The sequence below is a fragment of the Struthio camelus genome, chromosome 1, assembly GCF_040807025.1.
Source record: "Struthio camelus isolate bStrCam1 chromosome 1, bStrCam1.hap1, whole genome shotgun sequence".
Lineage (NCBI taxonomy): Eukaryota > Metazoa > Chordata > Aves > Struthioniformes > Struthionidae > Struthio > Struthio camelus.
This window is the reverse complement of record NC_090942.1, coordinates 18,037,303-18,054,858: the sequence shown is the minus strand read 5'-3', so window position 1 is coordinate 18,054,858 and position 17,556 is coordinate 18,037,303. Positions and strand designations below refer to the sequence as shown.

Below are 17,556 nucleotides of genomic sequence, written 5' to 3'. Positions count from 1 at the left end.
TTCTGAGTAAGCATCGGCCCAGAAAGCTGACACTATGGGGAAGCTGTTGCATCTTCAACCTGTCCACGAGCAGAAGTTTTCATTTCCTTTCTTTCCTCTTTTTTTTTTTTTTTTTGCCTCCCCCCCCCCTTTTTTTTTTTTTTGCCTTTTTCCTAACAGATACAACTTTATTCCAACAGATTCACAAAATGAATGGATGAATGCCAATGAACGCAAAGAGACACCAAAAATAACTTGCTAAGAACAAGTAGGTAAACTGAAGGACTGTATGTCAGATGACTGAGTTGGAGCTTTAAGTAAAGCAAAATATTCTAGCGACATGACTAACTATAGCAGTTGGCTCTTGATGTTTTAACTTATGGTTCTTTTTCATTCTCATCTCATTAGAACATCAAACTCATACTTCCAGTAAGAGCCACACTAATACCAGAGAAGTTAACACCTACATCTACCTAATGTTAATTTTTATCTCCAAAGTTACTCATCTAGAAGTTTTTACCCCTTCAAATGTCCACCTAGACTCCACTACACCAAGAAATTAAACTCTCCACAATTTGGACAAAGATCAATTCATCAGTCACAATTTCCATCCACAAACCATTCTGCTCAATCAGAAAAGAATGCCATCAGAAGGTTTCCTAATTTTGATAGCTAGAGACTTTGCCAAAATTTACGATGCTTCGGACAACAAAATGATCATAACATCAATGATTAGAATCAATGATTAATGATGAACTGAATGACACAGGCATGCACTGGCAACCAAAACTGACATATGGTAGTAATCTTAAGTCAGAACGTCTCTCCCCGAAGAGGGAATCTAGTCTCACAGAGAGTTAAATCTAGTCTCACAGAGAGTTAAATCATTGTTGCCTTCTATGCATCATACGCACCAGACTGCTCTAACCAAACAAAAATATTTCATAGTGTTAAGGTGAACATTATTCACTGCAATTGGTTCCAAAACAGATAAATAGCTGAAAAACCTTTGATTTTCTTCATTATAGCACATTGAAGTACCTTTAAAAAAAAAAAAATTAAAAATTAATCCTAAAGTTTTGCAGTATGTAACATAGCTATGCAAAACTATGACTAGAAATGCAATTGTTTACACCAGTACTTAGACAGTGATGGTATTTTTAAAAGAATGAAGAATACTGACACAAAGAAAGGCTTAAATAACACCCAAGAGAAAAGAGATAATACACAGCATTTAGTGTAAAACTGACATAAACTACTTATGTTAATACACAACGTACAAGCCTCCTCCGAGTAAACAATTTCCAATAAGCAAAACATAACTAGGGTCTTTCTCCAGTCACAGCCTAGACTCAACAAGCAACCTTAGTCTCATTCTAGGTCACCTTAATTAAGCAAAATCACTAGAATATAAAGGAACCAATCACAAAATTTGTCTGTATATCATCAATGCAGAAGAAGCATCCAACAGTCAAAGTAAAGAGACTGATGTAAAGTGTGTTCAAATTCTGAAATTTTTATTCTTCCATCATTGCTAATAACGAAGGCAAAGAATAAATACAAATATCCATTTTTACTTGATATAACTGATTTGACAAGAACATTCCTATAACTCCTGTTCAAATGCAACTAGAATTTTTTTCAGTTTCTTAAAATAAAAAAATATATATATATAGTCAGTAATACCACTAATTTTATCCAGAAAAATGTGATTCAGTGCAACAGCATGGCAGGGAAGGGCAGTGGGGAAGATGTAAGAATTTTTGTTAATTATAGGTTTCCTCCACACAGATTTTCATAATTTTTATATACTAGTAGAAATTGCCAATGTTTTACAAAGAAACTTATTTATATTTGTTTTTCCAAACAAATATGAACTTATCTATTTTGAAATGATCATTCCGCCTCCACTACTGGTTTTCATTGCATTCACAGCTTTGTTATCCCCCGTTTTCCTTCATAACAACACCTTGGCCAAGCTGGCACCCCTTCAAAAGATAACATGCAGATCTGAAGAAGAGACTTTGTACTATTAACATTTTTTTTAATATATATTCATAATATTACCATGTCTGTGATGCCATGGATATGTCTTTTTTTTTCAATTAGGTTTCAACTACAAGACTGTTCTGGATTTTGTTTTTAATAAAACTAAACAGGAACGACTAGAATAGGGGACAAATAAAGAACAAATCTAAAGCTACCATATTTCTACTGCACAAGGTACACATAGCCTCCAACCACAGAGTAAGTTTATTAATTTCCAGCTGCTTAAGATGCAGCAGTATAGAAGTACAGTTGTAAAGATCTAGCTCTCAAACTTGGAAACTGTTGTCATGCCAAAAATTATTTGGCTGTAGAAGTTTACCTCACAGTTGCCAAACCTTCAAATCAAGGCAACAGAAGAAATCCACACTTAATCAAGACTTTGAGAGTACTAAGAAATGTACTTGCACTTTTATTTGGAGCTTGTCCTCAATTTAATACCTAATTAAGCATCAAATTATTTGTCGTTGGTTGAAATGTTACATTTCCCCTAGTCAAAGAGTAATTTCAATTTATTGTCATTACACTAGCTTCCTTCCCTTGTGGATTTCCCAAGAAATCAGCTGTCTTAGTTATGAGCCGCAGAACATGCTGCCCAGCACAGATTTCTACAGAGGTATTTTAATGCCACTTACAAATCAGGCACATATTTTCAATTAAGATTTTACTGCAAAATACCATTGCTTCGATATAATTAACATTTTTTCAAAATTCCAGAACAATAAAGTAACCCACTAAAAATTATTTTGAAAACAAGAAGTTTTATAATAGTCTTATCACAGATATAATCAACTTGCCAAAAACATAAGCTCAGAAGTAAGCTCAACCTATCGGTTCAGTTCTGAAATAAGCCAGATCTAAGAGCAGTAGTTGTAAAGCCCTGCGTCAAAGCCCTGTCTCAGATGGAAAGGATATTTTCAGAAGCAACACTTCAAACTCCAGTTACCACTCTTTCCTTCAGCTCTCTTATTGCTTTACCCAATTCTGTGACTAGGAAGTATCAAAATATTTATATCTCCCTATAAATTTGAGGTCAAAAATCTCCATTTGCTAGCACTAGCCAACTGTCACTTTGCTTAGGAGAAAACATGTATTTTTTGCAGAAACACTCATGGGTTAGTATGCCCAACTATGAAGGGATAATGTGGTATGTAATTGCCTCAAATTGACATAATTCATTTAATTTTGAAAAAAAAAAATTTACTTGGCTTACTACAACACATTGAGTTATATCTTTCTGAAGAAGAAAATGTTTAAAGCTGTTATTCTGAAAGAAATCTTAAGACATTATCCTTTAACTGCAGTGGAAGTAAAGATTCCTTATACTCCATAAATGTTTCACAATGCACTCTGCAAAAGAAACATGCCATCAATTTACCAGCTTTCTAACCCCAAGTGCTATTATTAGAGCTATTACCCATTATACCTAAAACACACTAGAGGAAACAACCAAGCCTACAAGTATTTTTCTTGGAACTACAAGCTCATCATTCTATCTGCTACAAATAAAAAAGTGTAAAACCATTATGCCAGAAACATTAAAGGAGTTCAAAATTTGTGTATGTATTATTCATTTTTGATACAGCTGTTGCTTCATGGAGATTACTGTAAATCGCTAAGTGAAGTAATGGCCTGCATGAACAACTACACGATAGATAAGACAAACTAGATTTACATGTTTTATGTTTCCATAACATAAAATCCTTCAATAATTTAACTATACAAAGCTGGAAAATTCTTTCAAGAGCATAGATTCACAGAACTGCAGCTCCCCCAACAGCATGTTATAAGGCAGGCAGCACCTATAGAAAATAGCTTTAATAAGGGGCTTGTTATTACTATGGCAACCACAACAACTGGTTTCCAAAATGAATAATAGCTCTGTTAGGTGCTTCATTAATTCTTTTTTCCAAGCAAACACTGCCCTTAATCTTCTCAATGGAACAAAGAGTTATTCTGAATGCATTCAGAAAACAGAAAATAAAGTCCAATACAATGCTGTAAATACAGGGTAAGACCCCTTTTCAGGACCTTCTTTAGGAATGACCAGGAAAGTATGCCTTGTCAGCTATTTCATGCAAAAAGCTGGAGAAGCACAAGTAGATGAGGTTGGTGTTAGAAGGTAAGAAATGGCATGTGAACAGGAGATTAGGGAAACAAAAGCAAAAGTAAGATTATTAAAACCACTAAGAACGAATTGTAATGAGTAAGTATAACAATGTTAATTATCAAAATAGCTTATGGAGTACAACTATTCTGGTAGAAGATTTTAAACAGCATTATAATTTTTCATAATTCTCCAACATTCAATTTCTATGCATCACCAACTATTTTTACTTTCCCTTTAAAGCCATTGAAACAGCTTCTAACAAACTTTTGGAGTAGAATTAAGGTATCTCTCTGTACAGAGATAAAAGAATAGGAAATATCAGTTACAATACCAGTTAAACAATTTTCCCACTTATTTAGAATTAACAGTATATTTGCTCCAATTTGGGCAGAATATGGAACACAATATGGAACATTTAATAAAAAAAATTCTCTCTCTCCGAGTAGAGAGAACTTCTGTCTAACGTAGATCTCCAGATTCTGCCGTCTGTTAAGGAATCATGAAAAAGATCAATTTTTTGGTGAATAGACAGGTAACTCAGTTAACTCTGGACCTGTGAATGTCATCCTCTTCTGTTCTAACCTCTTTTTTAATATAAAATATTCATATGGGTTTGGAACTAATAACCACAGCATGAAGTTATTTACTGTAGTTATTTACTGTATTATTAAAGCTTCCTACTACCAAGAAAAGACTCTTAAAAAACAAACTAAGTAAATAGACTTAAGAAATACTATTGCAATATCTACTTTCAAAAATACAAACCGACTGATTTTGGTTATCAAAATATAACATAGCAACCCTGTGTAACTTTTTAATCACTAAATATATCTTAAGGTAACTCAGAATGCTTAGCAAGTTACCCAATATCCTATTCAAAATCATTTTAAGGCATTCATGTGGAATGGCACCATTAAACATGTTTCGCGTTTTTTTTTTTATTATTTTTTATGTTTTTCCTCAACTTTTATAGAACTAAGCTTTATCATCTTATTAGGTGAAGGGAACATACTGCTATAGCTGGATTATTTATTGACTTTCATAATGAAACTATAGTAGAAGAAAGGCACAAATAAAAACAACCATGATTTATAGATACACATCTAGATATACAACCAAGCTACAGAATTCACGCAGCTATTTTATTCACAAGATCTAGCACCAGAGAGTTTCCCCTATTAAAAATTTGTCGATCGACCTTATTTTCCATATAATAGAAATAAAGACATCTTTTCTTTCTATCACATCCCTTGATACCTTCTGCTTAAGAGGAAAGCCGCTAATAAACTCCATGGCTGTTCGGAATACAGAGAATCCCAGTTAGGCAAAGAATTTCACACACAACACTCCTAACGAGCTAGAGCTACGCTCTTGGGTCACTACCTCCATATGAATTCAAAATTAGGCTTGCGAAAGTCAAATAAAAATACTTAAGAATAAGCATACAGTAAGTTCCTCCCCCCACGAGGAAATGCAAGAGAAAGGAGATTTTAACTATTAAGATGAAGAGGCAAACAACCAACAGTAATTGGCTTAGACAATATAGTCTATTTTGCATTTTGTTTTAATGGCTTCCATATAAATCATTCATCTCTTAGAAAAGAAGTTAAAAATAAAGAGATACAGAAACTATCTACATAAGAGGCACTAAATGAATTCTAGATTTAGTTAAAGTAAGACTATGAGATCAAAGATCTCACAACAATAAAATAAGTTTCATTATTAATGATCAAATAATAGTAGGCAGAAGATGATAATAAAACCACCTATGACTGTAAAATGGGTAAATTAGCTGAGATAGTCAACAGAAACGGTAAAAGGAGTGGAAGGGAAAAAAAAAGTAAGTTTTCCAGTACAATGAAGATATTCGAGCACAATAGGACAGATGAAAGTTAAGGACCCTTTCCATAGGGCAGTAAAAGGGGTCATTAAGAGTCAAAAACAAAACTGTCAGTAACCAGCAATGAAACTCTGACAATTTTATCAGATCAAGAATATATAGCGTCTTATTACGTCAACACCTGTTATGCAGTCCAACGACAATTATGTCAATTAAATAAAGGTCTTGATAAAAGAGAAAGATATTTTCAGAAATCAACTACGCAAAAATACCCTTTCAGTAACTATTTCAATATACTATTATCATCTAGTTACAACAATGAAAAATTATGATTAATATCTATAAAGTGAAATATCCCTGTAAATACGTAACCAGAAAAAAAAATTGTAGATCATTATATAAAACTACAAATTATGAGACCGAGCTTTCGAAAACAGGAAGACAAAATACTAATTCTGTAAAAAGTAACCAACATAAGGAAGAGTTTAAGGACATTTAACATTCATTTCTTTTGAAAGATTTTTTTAATTAGAAAAAGAAGAAAGATGGTCTAAAGTCTACTGATAAAGTACTGACTTTTATTAGTCTTGAGTATTAGCTGAATTGGCAAGCATGTTTAGCAGATAAACTGACTCGAACAAGAATCAGAGGATACACCCTTTGGACGATAATAGTTTGAAAAGATAGATATGATTAGTGGCCTGTCACATGAAGCAGCCGTAGGACTTATTTTGTTCACTTTACACTATATATCAATGAACTGGAAGAAGAATATGCACTAAGGTGATCAGTTACAGATTATTCAAAACTGTAGGGGGCAATAGCATTTTAAATTGGAAGGACCAAGTACATAGAGAGATAAATGGCCATGCAGCTCAGCACAGAGAAATTAGTGATAATAAGAGTAGGAACAAAATTAACCAAGCTATTTCAATTAATATATTTTGCAAAGTTATTGAGTCTTTTCAATAACATCAGTTTGACAAAAAGTTTTAAAGGACATAACAGATCGCTGTTACAGATTGTGATCCATAAAAGAAAGAGATGATTGCTATGTTCCATCAGGTTTCATATCTACCTTAGAACGTGTAAACAACTGTAAGCACCAAAAAAAAAAGGAATACCTACTCTTCAAGTTGCTGCAATACAGATGATTATCGCTGCAGAAAGAAAATACATCTGCTAATTTTCCTCCTATCCAGAGAACCACTCAGATTCTTTTACTATATTATAAGGAGGCAATTAGCTGTTGTTATAAAATAATATGAGATTACACCTTCTGAGAAAATTCCTGTGGAGATAAGACATCAATTTTTATCATCAGATTAATCAAAGATTCACCTATTTTTTATATTATTTAAGTCTTTCCACTACTATCTACTTCTATAGCAAATAACTGGCTGCGGAGAGCACCACAGTCAGAGGTATGTGGGGTTCCCTACCAAGAAAGGTTTCTATTTTAGAGGTTTTGTTAGAACTAGTAAAAAGCACAGATGACTTGAAAAAGGGTAACGAGATAGACTTTTGATGGTGACTATAAGATACAGCAATATTAGTAACTTAAAATAGTAATGATTTACCACTTTCATGGGTGTATTTATAGAACTTTTTACTACTTTTACCAAGGCAATATGCTAAAAAATATGCTAATTTGTTCAGATTGGAATACATTGTGATTAAGTAGAAAGAAAAGTCACTTTAACGTTTAAAATAGAACACCTTAAAAGACAGGTTGTTTTGACTTTGAAGTATTTAATATACATGTGTTACACTGCACAGCTAACATCACAATGTTATGAAGTTCTATTAAATCAACAGAATACCGTACAGCAGGCTTACTGTTGGTTCCTGAATGCCAGAAACATGTATAATCAAAACAAATAATCTGCATATTCATTAGCTCTAATGCGTGTGAAAAAGGGCACAAAATTAGTCGCTTTAAAGATAAGGAGTATTCTAACAAGCCATTCTTTAAAGTGATATCACAAAACCCATCATATGTTTGCCATGTTGAGATTACAAGTATGAGATAACTTGCTGGTAGTTACAAATTAGTTTGATCTTTATCAATACAGCTCCCTTACTTATTTTGCTTACATTGTTTTTGCTGTGCAAACATAACTCCCTAAAACATTGTGCAAGACTACTTAAAAATACACATCCAATAAATTTCATAGAACTAAACTTAAATTGGAAACTAGACAGACATAGTAGTACTGTCCCTCTTATATATGTAAACAGTAACCTATCGAAGGAAAGGGTTAGAGAAAATTCTTCTCAAAGACAGCCTCCCAAAACTGTTCTGTTAAAAGTCTCTTCCCTCCCCTTAAAGCAACCAATTGTTTGCAAAACATTCTGGAAGCAAAAGGAAAAGAGCCCATCTCTGTTCAGTAACTCAAGGTCTACTGCAAGGAAAGCCAAGGCCTGAAACGGAGTAAATCTATTCTGAATTTACTTCAAGGTAAGAATAAGCACAGGTAAATTACACCAAGTAATTAGTGCACTGCAAATTATTCCTTTTGAGTAACGTGGCACGCAGTACCAACACTGGAAGACTATGCAGACACACAGGCCCTACAACCTACTCAGTGGCTCTCCACTAACCACCGCTGTATTGCCATCTCCAGACTGATCCTTCTTCCGGAATCTGCGCACAGTACACTTCAATATGATCTACTTGAGGTGGGCCAACGCCAAATCCCTCTCTAACTAAAACTGTTTCTTACAACAGGTCCCTTCTACCAGCACACATTTCTTACCATAATATGATCTAACTTGTATAGGAGGTTTCTTTTTGTAATTTTAATTTTATGAGATTACGTTCCCATTCTTGGTATTATATTAATACTTGGAGGTGTATTGGTAGGGTTTTTGAATGCTTCTCTCCTGCAGCATAAATCATTTCTAGAAGTATCATTTCTATAGGAACTGGGGTTTTTTTGTTTGTTTTTTTACACAGCTAACTACTCTTGATACCCAATTTATTTTATACTTTTTCCATTTACAAGAGAACATAGCAATAGCCAAATACAAAGTGGAAATGGAAATAAGGCATATTATTTGCCACTTCTTAGCATGCAAACAACAAAGATGCCTGCAAGACAGAGCAGTAAAGTGGGTTAGGAGGGCTTAAGGGAGGAATCAGAACAACTACAAAGGCAATTAGAAGTTACAACAGTGAGTTTATTAGGTCAGCTGTACAAAATATATATTAAAAAAAAATCAGTCAGAGGCACTTCTGAGCCACAGACATAACTCTTATTTATGAAAAAAAGAGCCTAAGTAATTTAAAAGAACTCACTCTTTTATTTCTAATAACAATATTCAGACGGACACAGATGAGAAAATGCCACTCATTGGCAGTTCTGGGGCTTCTTCCTTTTCTAGCTCATGTTCTTTATTTCTTCTCATATAAAATTGTGTATTTCTTCTCATCTATTTGTGCATTTACCTGTCTGCTGGATAAAACTGTATAAACAAACTTTGAGAATGGTGCTGTCACTAAACGCTTGTAATAATCACCACATGATTCAAACCCTGACTACAGTCTATTTCTTGTGTATTATTTCATTCAGGATGTAATTGATGGGGTTGATGGAATCCACCTACTTCTACAGCTTCACAATATCCCCCCCACAGAACAAAGCCAGACTCCAAAATCTGCTAATAGACTCAAATGGCTAAAATAATCAGCACTTCCCAATTTATATTCATAATTCATCTTTTTGAGAACTCTTAAGCTTTCCGGTGAAAGAGAACACACTCTTTCATGCTCTCCAGTTGACATACAAGACTAACATTGCATATTACAAGATATTGGAGAGTGACTATTCAAGTGTGAATGAAAGGATTTCAAGGTCAGTTGCACTACTTTGTGTTCTTAGCCTATGTTCATTTCTCCTATTATGATAGGAGAAAAGCCTCTAGTTGAAAATGTGCATGTCATTGTTTCAATTCCACAGTTTACTATCTTATTTTTTTTTTATATTGCTCTGGAAGGACCTGTTGCATAATCTCTCTGAACAATACAGAAATCTACCTCAAGAAAATAAAGTCAACAGTAATGCTCTGCTGTTACCACTACTGTTCACCAAGCAAAGCCAACATGACTTTATAAGAACCAGAAATGAACAGAAATTTTTGCCAAGGTGTCTCCAAGATGACTGCCCACTAATTCAGACCATCATGACAAGCAGAACCCAACCATTTGTGGGTGTACCACAAAACAAGACGACCCAAACATACCACAGCACAATATACATACGCACTCAAAAAGGAGGAGCCAGCTACAACAGAATAGCTACTTGTGACCTCTATACTCACTGCAAATCTTATCTTAGAGCCCAGTATCTATTTCCACCTTAGTTCACTCTCAGCATTTCTGGAATAAAAAAAAAATGCAGTTTCCCACGCTTCTAACATGATTAAAAATCAAAAATCCTTTTTAAAGATCATCTGTATGGTAACATGGAGCTAGAATAAACATCTCCTAAAAAACATATACACAAAAACAAAGGCACACCAGATTCTGATGAACTGCATATATGGTCACATGCATATACATATATGTGTGTAAGCATATTTATGCACACACGCATATTTATATATGCCTATATACATACACACACACCGCTATATCTTCCCTACATGCACATATATATATTGCCCAAGCACTACTATCACATGCAGCTTTATGATCATCAAGAATTTGTCTGTGGGAAATAAATAGCTCATTTTTAGCTAAGAAAGATCATATAAAACACGATTATATATGTTTTATATATATTCCCATTCTTACTAGGAAATGCTACTAGAAATATCCTAGCTACAATTAAAAGTTAAAATATGTGCAAAAATTCAAAATTTGACTTAAAAACAATAATTCACACTAAACATCAAATTCTGCACTAATTTAAGTTTGTATAGCAAAAGAATCAATGACTTTCATACGAACACTATTTTGTAGCAACTGCTTCAAAAAAAATACTGAGTATATTATGTGTTCCACAATTTAATAAAGCCATCAGTAACAATATATTTTCAATACAATATATTCACATTTTGTGTTCCTATGTATATTCCTATGCAAAATTTAGTTCAATAGGAAAACAACAAAACTTAAATTAGTTTAAAAATATTTATGAAACTCTCATTTTAGCCACAATGACTGCAATCCTAAGAACTGTGTAAAACTTCCTTGCCTCCACTCCAAAATATTTCATTTTAATCTTTAAATTTGACTAGCTCGGAAAGTATTTCTACCTAACATCTACCAGATCACAAAGGGAGAAAAAGTGATGTTGGATTATAATTTTTAAGCTTATATGAAACATGGAATTTTTAACACCTCATAGTTTATTCACAGTTCCGTTTTATAGGAATGTCCTATAACTCACTGAAGTTCTAAATCTGGTCTTACCAACAGTTATCAATAGCACCGTTTTCCAAGTTCTACTCTGCTGGCACCAATCTCATTAAGACACAGCAGAAAAAGAAAAAAGCCACAACTGATAATATTGTATTGAAGAAGTCTCATGACAATTGCTGCGTAGAGAAGTGTCAATTCGAAAACTACAAACATGCAGTTACAACTTCCTTCCGTAATTGTTTCCTGGAGATATCTTCCAGAACGGTCTAACTCAAAGTCACCTTGTTTATTAATTATTTTGGCATAAACTCCTACTTCTAAGCAACTAGCCAAGTTATCCAAATACAGTGTGCTATTTCTAGTCTCTCCAGATTTTCACTTAGGTTACAAAACCACTTGATTCTGTAATAGTCTCTCAGCATAAGCAGCTGTAATTTCAGCAATGAGCCCTGGAAGCAGTCAACCACTGCAATACTCATTTTTCATACTCCAGGAGCAGTTTTAAGCAGAGATTTATTAGATCAGCAGTTATTTATATTTACCTTTCAGCAGTTAAAATCTAACGCACAAAAGGAACAGTCTGCTATCTGACAATAAAGTTGTTTTCACATAAACATATTGTCAGCATTCATGGATTACACCTAACTACTGTATCAGCCTGTGAATGTGAAGAATACTTACTGTGAAGACAGGGAGTAACACTTCATTGTCTAATCACTTTTTGTATTCATTTTTGTAAGCATAAAAATCATTATTATACCGCATGCTGTTCCATTATCAAGCAATAATACTAAACGCAGCTAATTCTGCTTTTTTTTTTTCCTCCAGAGTTAGTCCAATAGAAAGAAATAATTTGAGAAAGGACAGAATAAAAAGCCATATAACATCTAGGTCATATAAAGAACATATTAATACGATGCAAGCAAACTGCCTACTACAAGCATAAAGCATTCAAATTACAGTTTGCCCTTCGTTTACAAAGCCAATTCTAAATGTTGAAGGGAAATTTTAACTAAACCATTAGGCAAAACAGTATGTCAAACAACAACGTTTGTTGTGTGTCTCTCTCAGTTATTTAGATGACATTCATAGATTCTTAGATGATTCATAGATACTCACCAAGATCTGTGTTAGGGCCAGCAAGCAGCTGCTTAAATTTGTCTAATCGGGATGCTTCTCTTTCAGTTAATGCAGGAGTAACTGAAGTATTATGGTCTGTCATTCCACTCACCAAGGGAGGTGTGGAAGTTTGTGGAAGGGACTGTGATCTCTGCATGGAAGAATTTTCACTAGCATTATCTGAAGGGAAAAAGAAGCATAGATTAGCCTCAGGCAATGAGGAGGTTACTAATAACTTGAATTTATTCTGATTCAGTGAACTTACATAGAATTACATTCTGGAGAAAATTCTCTCAAGTACAGCTCAAGTTTTGAACTTCAGATGACTAAGGGTTAGCAGGAGCAGCATTCTTCCCTCAAGTAGTGTTCCACAGTTAAAATACATCAATTAGAGGTCATACTTTATTTAAACAGTAAATCATATCAACAGCAAGGAAATTTATTTCTAAAATCTCAGTGCTTTTGAAAGGTGTTTCCCTGTCATTACCACCGTTGTTAAAAAAGCTGAGAAATCATTGCAAGTGGTTACTTTGAAGTTCATAGAGAAAATACAGATCAAATCATATGAGGTGCAATTCCAGTCCACATGAACGGTTCCTCTCACTTTTCAATACATTTCATACAGTATCGATCTCAAAAGAAAGTAAAAGTTAAGTACCAAGAATATCAAAGTTATTGTTCCAAGATATTTAATAATTACAGTATACAAGCACCCTACTTTGACAAAGCCTATCTGGACAAGAGAGAGCATTATCAAAAGCTTCATATAAAAGCAAGCATTTGCCCTGAATGTAGGGCTGAAGCTTTGGTGAAGTTACGAAAAGGGAGGTAAAATGAATATCATAAGACGTTACTGAACCAGATTATAATCATGTAATAATTCCCAGGATCTTCAACTAAGAGTTGCAAAATTTGTCTGAGAAACAATTTTATAATAAGTTTTCTGCAAATGCACAAATATCTTAAAGCTATTATTAATTGTATACATTTTGGTGCAGTTAACCATTCAAATATGCTCAAGAGTGCAACTTCCTCCCAAAACTAAAGATGTATTAAAACTGAAAATACAAAGTCGATTATTCTTCCCTCCTCCATGCATCTCTCATATACATACTTTAAAGTTCAGTATGACATGCAGCATCCTCCTCAAATCAATTAATATTGATCATTAATATTTTCTTGACGTACAAAGAAAAGGCTGGGAGTGGGTTAATCTCCTGAAAGGAAAATATTGTAAACCCCTAATTTCATTTTCAACACCTTTTTTCATTTCTTAACATACCTGATGAACTTGATGTATGACCTTCACTGACTGATTTAACAAGCCTATTATCACCATATGCAATTGAAGATAGCTCTGCAGATTCTACTTGTTTTTCTTCCTGTAGCTGTTCCTCCTGCAATTTATGCTGTTCTTGTAATTTGCTGTGATTCTGAATTACTTTGTGAGCTGTTTCCATGACCACTTCAGTATTTAAGTTTTCAGCAGCTATTGCTAGGAGTTCATCATCATCATCCCCAAGATCCCAAGCATCGCTTGTGTTACTTTCAAATTCTTGGAAGGTGCTGACTTTCTTTAGCTTCACTGGAGTAGTAGGTGGTTTTGAACCTGTTTTTATCAAGCTGTTCAAAAAACAAACAAACAATATTTAGAGAACTGGTAATGGAGTAAGAGACACACTAGGATAGGCCAAATAACCAGAAATCTGGGCTTGGCATTATGTAGGCAGCGACTACTCAGCTCCCCACTCATATTGCTGCTGCTTCCAACCACAATAGCAGATAGTGGAAAATTTCCAAAAACAGAGACAGGTAGAAATCTAACCCTCCATGGCTTCTAATGGAAGCTGAACAAATCCTTCCCTCTTCTGTGTCTCAAAAAATACACTTTTTCAAATTTGCAATTTACTACTTCATAAAAACTAAATATTATGTTTATTTCAATAGGTCCAAAAAGAATAAGAAACAAAAGCCCAAAGTCAAACAAAAAGAATATTACTGGAATCATTTTTAAGATAAAAAGGACGCATTTTAGTTTTCTTCCTTCTTGAACTCCTATAGAGGTTTCAGGCAATTGCAATTGCTGTGTAACAATACGTGAGCAGTAATCAAATCATCGAGTCTAGTCCTAAGTCATCACAAGCAATCATATAATACAATCACTCTCATAAACAAATCAAGTTCCATTTTAAAACTCATTAGATCCATCATTCCTCTCCACTCAGGCATTCTAGCAAGAATCTGCTTCAGAACTTCAAGTCATTCTTCTTATAGCCAGAATATTTCCTCCAGTTACTAGTTTAAATGTACCCTGACAAGCTCATAACCTTTTGCCCTTCTGTCAACATGCAGCATAAGAACAGACGAACTAAGTGTCTCTGCTTTGCTTGGCACTTGTCCTTATTTACAGGAATACAAAGCTATCACATCTCCTTTCAGTCTTCAGCTAAATAAGTTATTAAGCTGAGTCAGTCTCCCAGTCTTCTCTTAAAAAAAAAAAAAAAAAAATCCTGCCATTCACTTATCATCCTTTATGATTACCTCTTTCTTTCCACCCCCCCTAGTTTAATCTTCCTCTGTTGAAAGAAGACAGCCAGAAACATCACGGGCAGCCAGAGACATCAGAAAAAAAGTTTTCATCAAGGCCTGATACAATGTCAGTAATATTACTGTTACACGTTACTGGCAATCTCTTTCACAAGAGGTCCTACAACACATACCTTTTCCCCAGACTTGTTGTTATCATCTAAAACAGTAAGGTCTTTCTCCTCTTCTATCACCATTTCAAGCAATGAGCTTCCTGTTTTTCTTACTGGGTCTCTCTGTATGATTGTACATATTGAACTAATTCATCCCATATATACACTTTTTTTTTTTCCAGTCCTCAAGATCAAACATTTCAAATGCCTTGAACTCTGTATCATCTGAAAAACTAACACATGCTTGTTTCTTGCGACTTTCCAAACCAGCCCCTGAAAGACTGCACTAGAAGTAATACCTCCAAACTAATACTTTTCCTTCTAAAATTAATGTTTCTCCTCCTTGCCTCTAGGGATTCATTTACCAGTTGTACAATTTTCTAAAATTCTCACATTCACCACCATTTTAACAGCAATGCTGCTCTTAGATGAGCTGTGACATGTACCAGCAAGCCAGAAACAACTTTGTCCTTTACAAAGGACAAAGGTTAAAGTAAACTCTTCCCAAAAAGATTTAAAAAAAAAAAAACTTTAAAAAGTAGAAGCTGTTAGAATGCAGCAATTAATTCTGCTAGACAACTCAGCAGTAAGGAGATGAAAATTGTTCAGTTGCATTAATTGTGGGTTAGTAGCACGAATTTTTTTTTTGGCTACTAATGATTTTTAATATAATTTTACCATTCTCATATATATTGTGTTCCTATACCCAATAATCATAACTTGAGGCAATAATTTTTTTAATGACTTCAAAATCTTTCCTATCCTACCTACTATCTTCTTGCTCGCCAGCAAAATGCCCACCTTTACCTCCAAATGATCCATACTGTAACCTGAATCGGTTCAGGACTGGTTCTTATCAGCTTTCTTTCACAGAAAAAGAAATAGGGAGTCTATCAACAGGGAGATGCATGTAGGAAAGCAGCTTACACCTGAAGTGTAAACTTCGCCTGCTAAGTTAAGATTAGCATTTATTATACAATTTTTTAATTTATAAGACACTGCAAACAGATAACAAAAAATTGCAATGTTTTGTTAGGCAAAATATTGCACAGCTTATTTGCTCTCAAATGGTAAGAATCAGAAAGTCACAAGTGAGAAGTTAGAACACAGAAGTCAAGATTATGACAAAAATTGGAAAGGAAGATTAACAAGAGCTTTTTAGGCAACAGGGAAGAGAGAGAAGAGAGAAGCTAGAAGATATAAAAATTGCCATGCATATTTGAATATTAGGATAACTTACGTTCCATGCAATAATGGATCGAAAGGTGGATGCTGAGCTCCATAAACATGTTGGATACTAAGGGAAAAGAAAGAGTTATCACAAAAATAATACACAAAAATCAAGTATTCTTAAAGTAAACAGTAACTAACAAATTGAATTTAAAAAAATGTTCTAGCAGTTTTCCATTTCAAAGAACCATATCACTAAAAAAAAACGAGAGGCAATTAAAGTGTATACCAAAAAGTAATTCAATAAAATGCTATAATTGCCAAATAGGATCTCTTTTTCAGTCTTAGCTTAATCAGACCTTACTTATTTTTTATGGCCAAAAATGAAAACAAGGAAAAAGTTAACTCCACAGTAAGAATCCACAGTGCTTTTGAACTCTTTCCCTTTTCGGATTTATCACTTCCTCAGTCATGTCTTGTCAGAAATGAACTTCTCAAAACTTCTCAATGACTTGTCTGTAAAGATTTAATCTTCTCTATATCCTTGTGGCCCAAAATCTAACCAGTCAATTCCCAGCCATTATTAAAGCACAAGGCTCGTAAATTTAAAAAAAAAAAGACAGAGTATACAGAAGATGGTGTTTTAGAGAATGTAAGTCATGGGAATAGTAAAAAAAATGCTTTCCATTACAAAAATGCATATTATCACAAAGGTAATAAAACAAGCTCTTCAATATAAGTTAATTTCCTTCCAGCTTTCAGCTACAATTCCTTCCAGCTTTCAGGTACAAAATTATTTAGGTCAAAACTACATGGAAAACAAAGCAAGATTGAAGTGTGGCTTTATAATACAAAATATACAATTGTACAAATTATTGGCATAAAACTCTCCTGTTGTAATAGGAGCAAGTTACCTGCAATACTATAAAGTCTGCCAAAACCTGTACTAAAAACCACATATAAGGAAATAAGCATAACCTCATGACAAATCAAAACCATTCTCAAGACCATAACATAAACAAATCCAATCTTTGTAAACCGAGATGGAACCAAGACAGAAAGACTGCAGTCACAATAAATCTTAAAAGAGGTTTAGATTTATACTGAAGAGGCAGTACTAACAGGAGCAAAATTAACCATAGAGATGACTGAGAATTGTGGTTCATAGTCTCTGACTGTACGCAATCTCACGCAAAACAAGAAGCCAATCCACTGTCAATCTTCT

At 34.0% G+C, this 17,556-nt stretch overlaps 1 protein-coding gene across 5 annotated transcripts in view; it reads right to left on the bottom strand.

The window, feature by feature from the left end:
- Positions 1-17,556, bottom strand: part of TBC1D22A (TBC1 domain family member 22A) — a 199,691-nt gene that overhangs the window by 179,576 nt on the left and 2,559 nt on the right. For all 5 annotated transcript variants that reach the window (XM_068931095.1, XM_068931071.1, XM_068931077.1 and 2 more), the window contains exons 2-4: positions 16,402-16,458; positions 13,745-14,085; positions 12,463-12,642 (exon numbers count right to left, since the gene is read on the bottom strand). In XM_068931095.1, coding sequence (XP_068787196.1) covers positions 12,463-12,642; positions 13,745-13,922 — 358 coding nt within the window. In that variant the 5' untranslated portion in view covers positions 13,923-14,085; positions 16,402-16,458. The remainder of the gene's footprint in view (positions 1-12,462; positions 12,643-13,744; positions 14,086-16,401; positions 16,459-17,556) is intronic.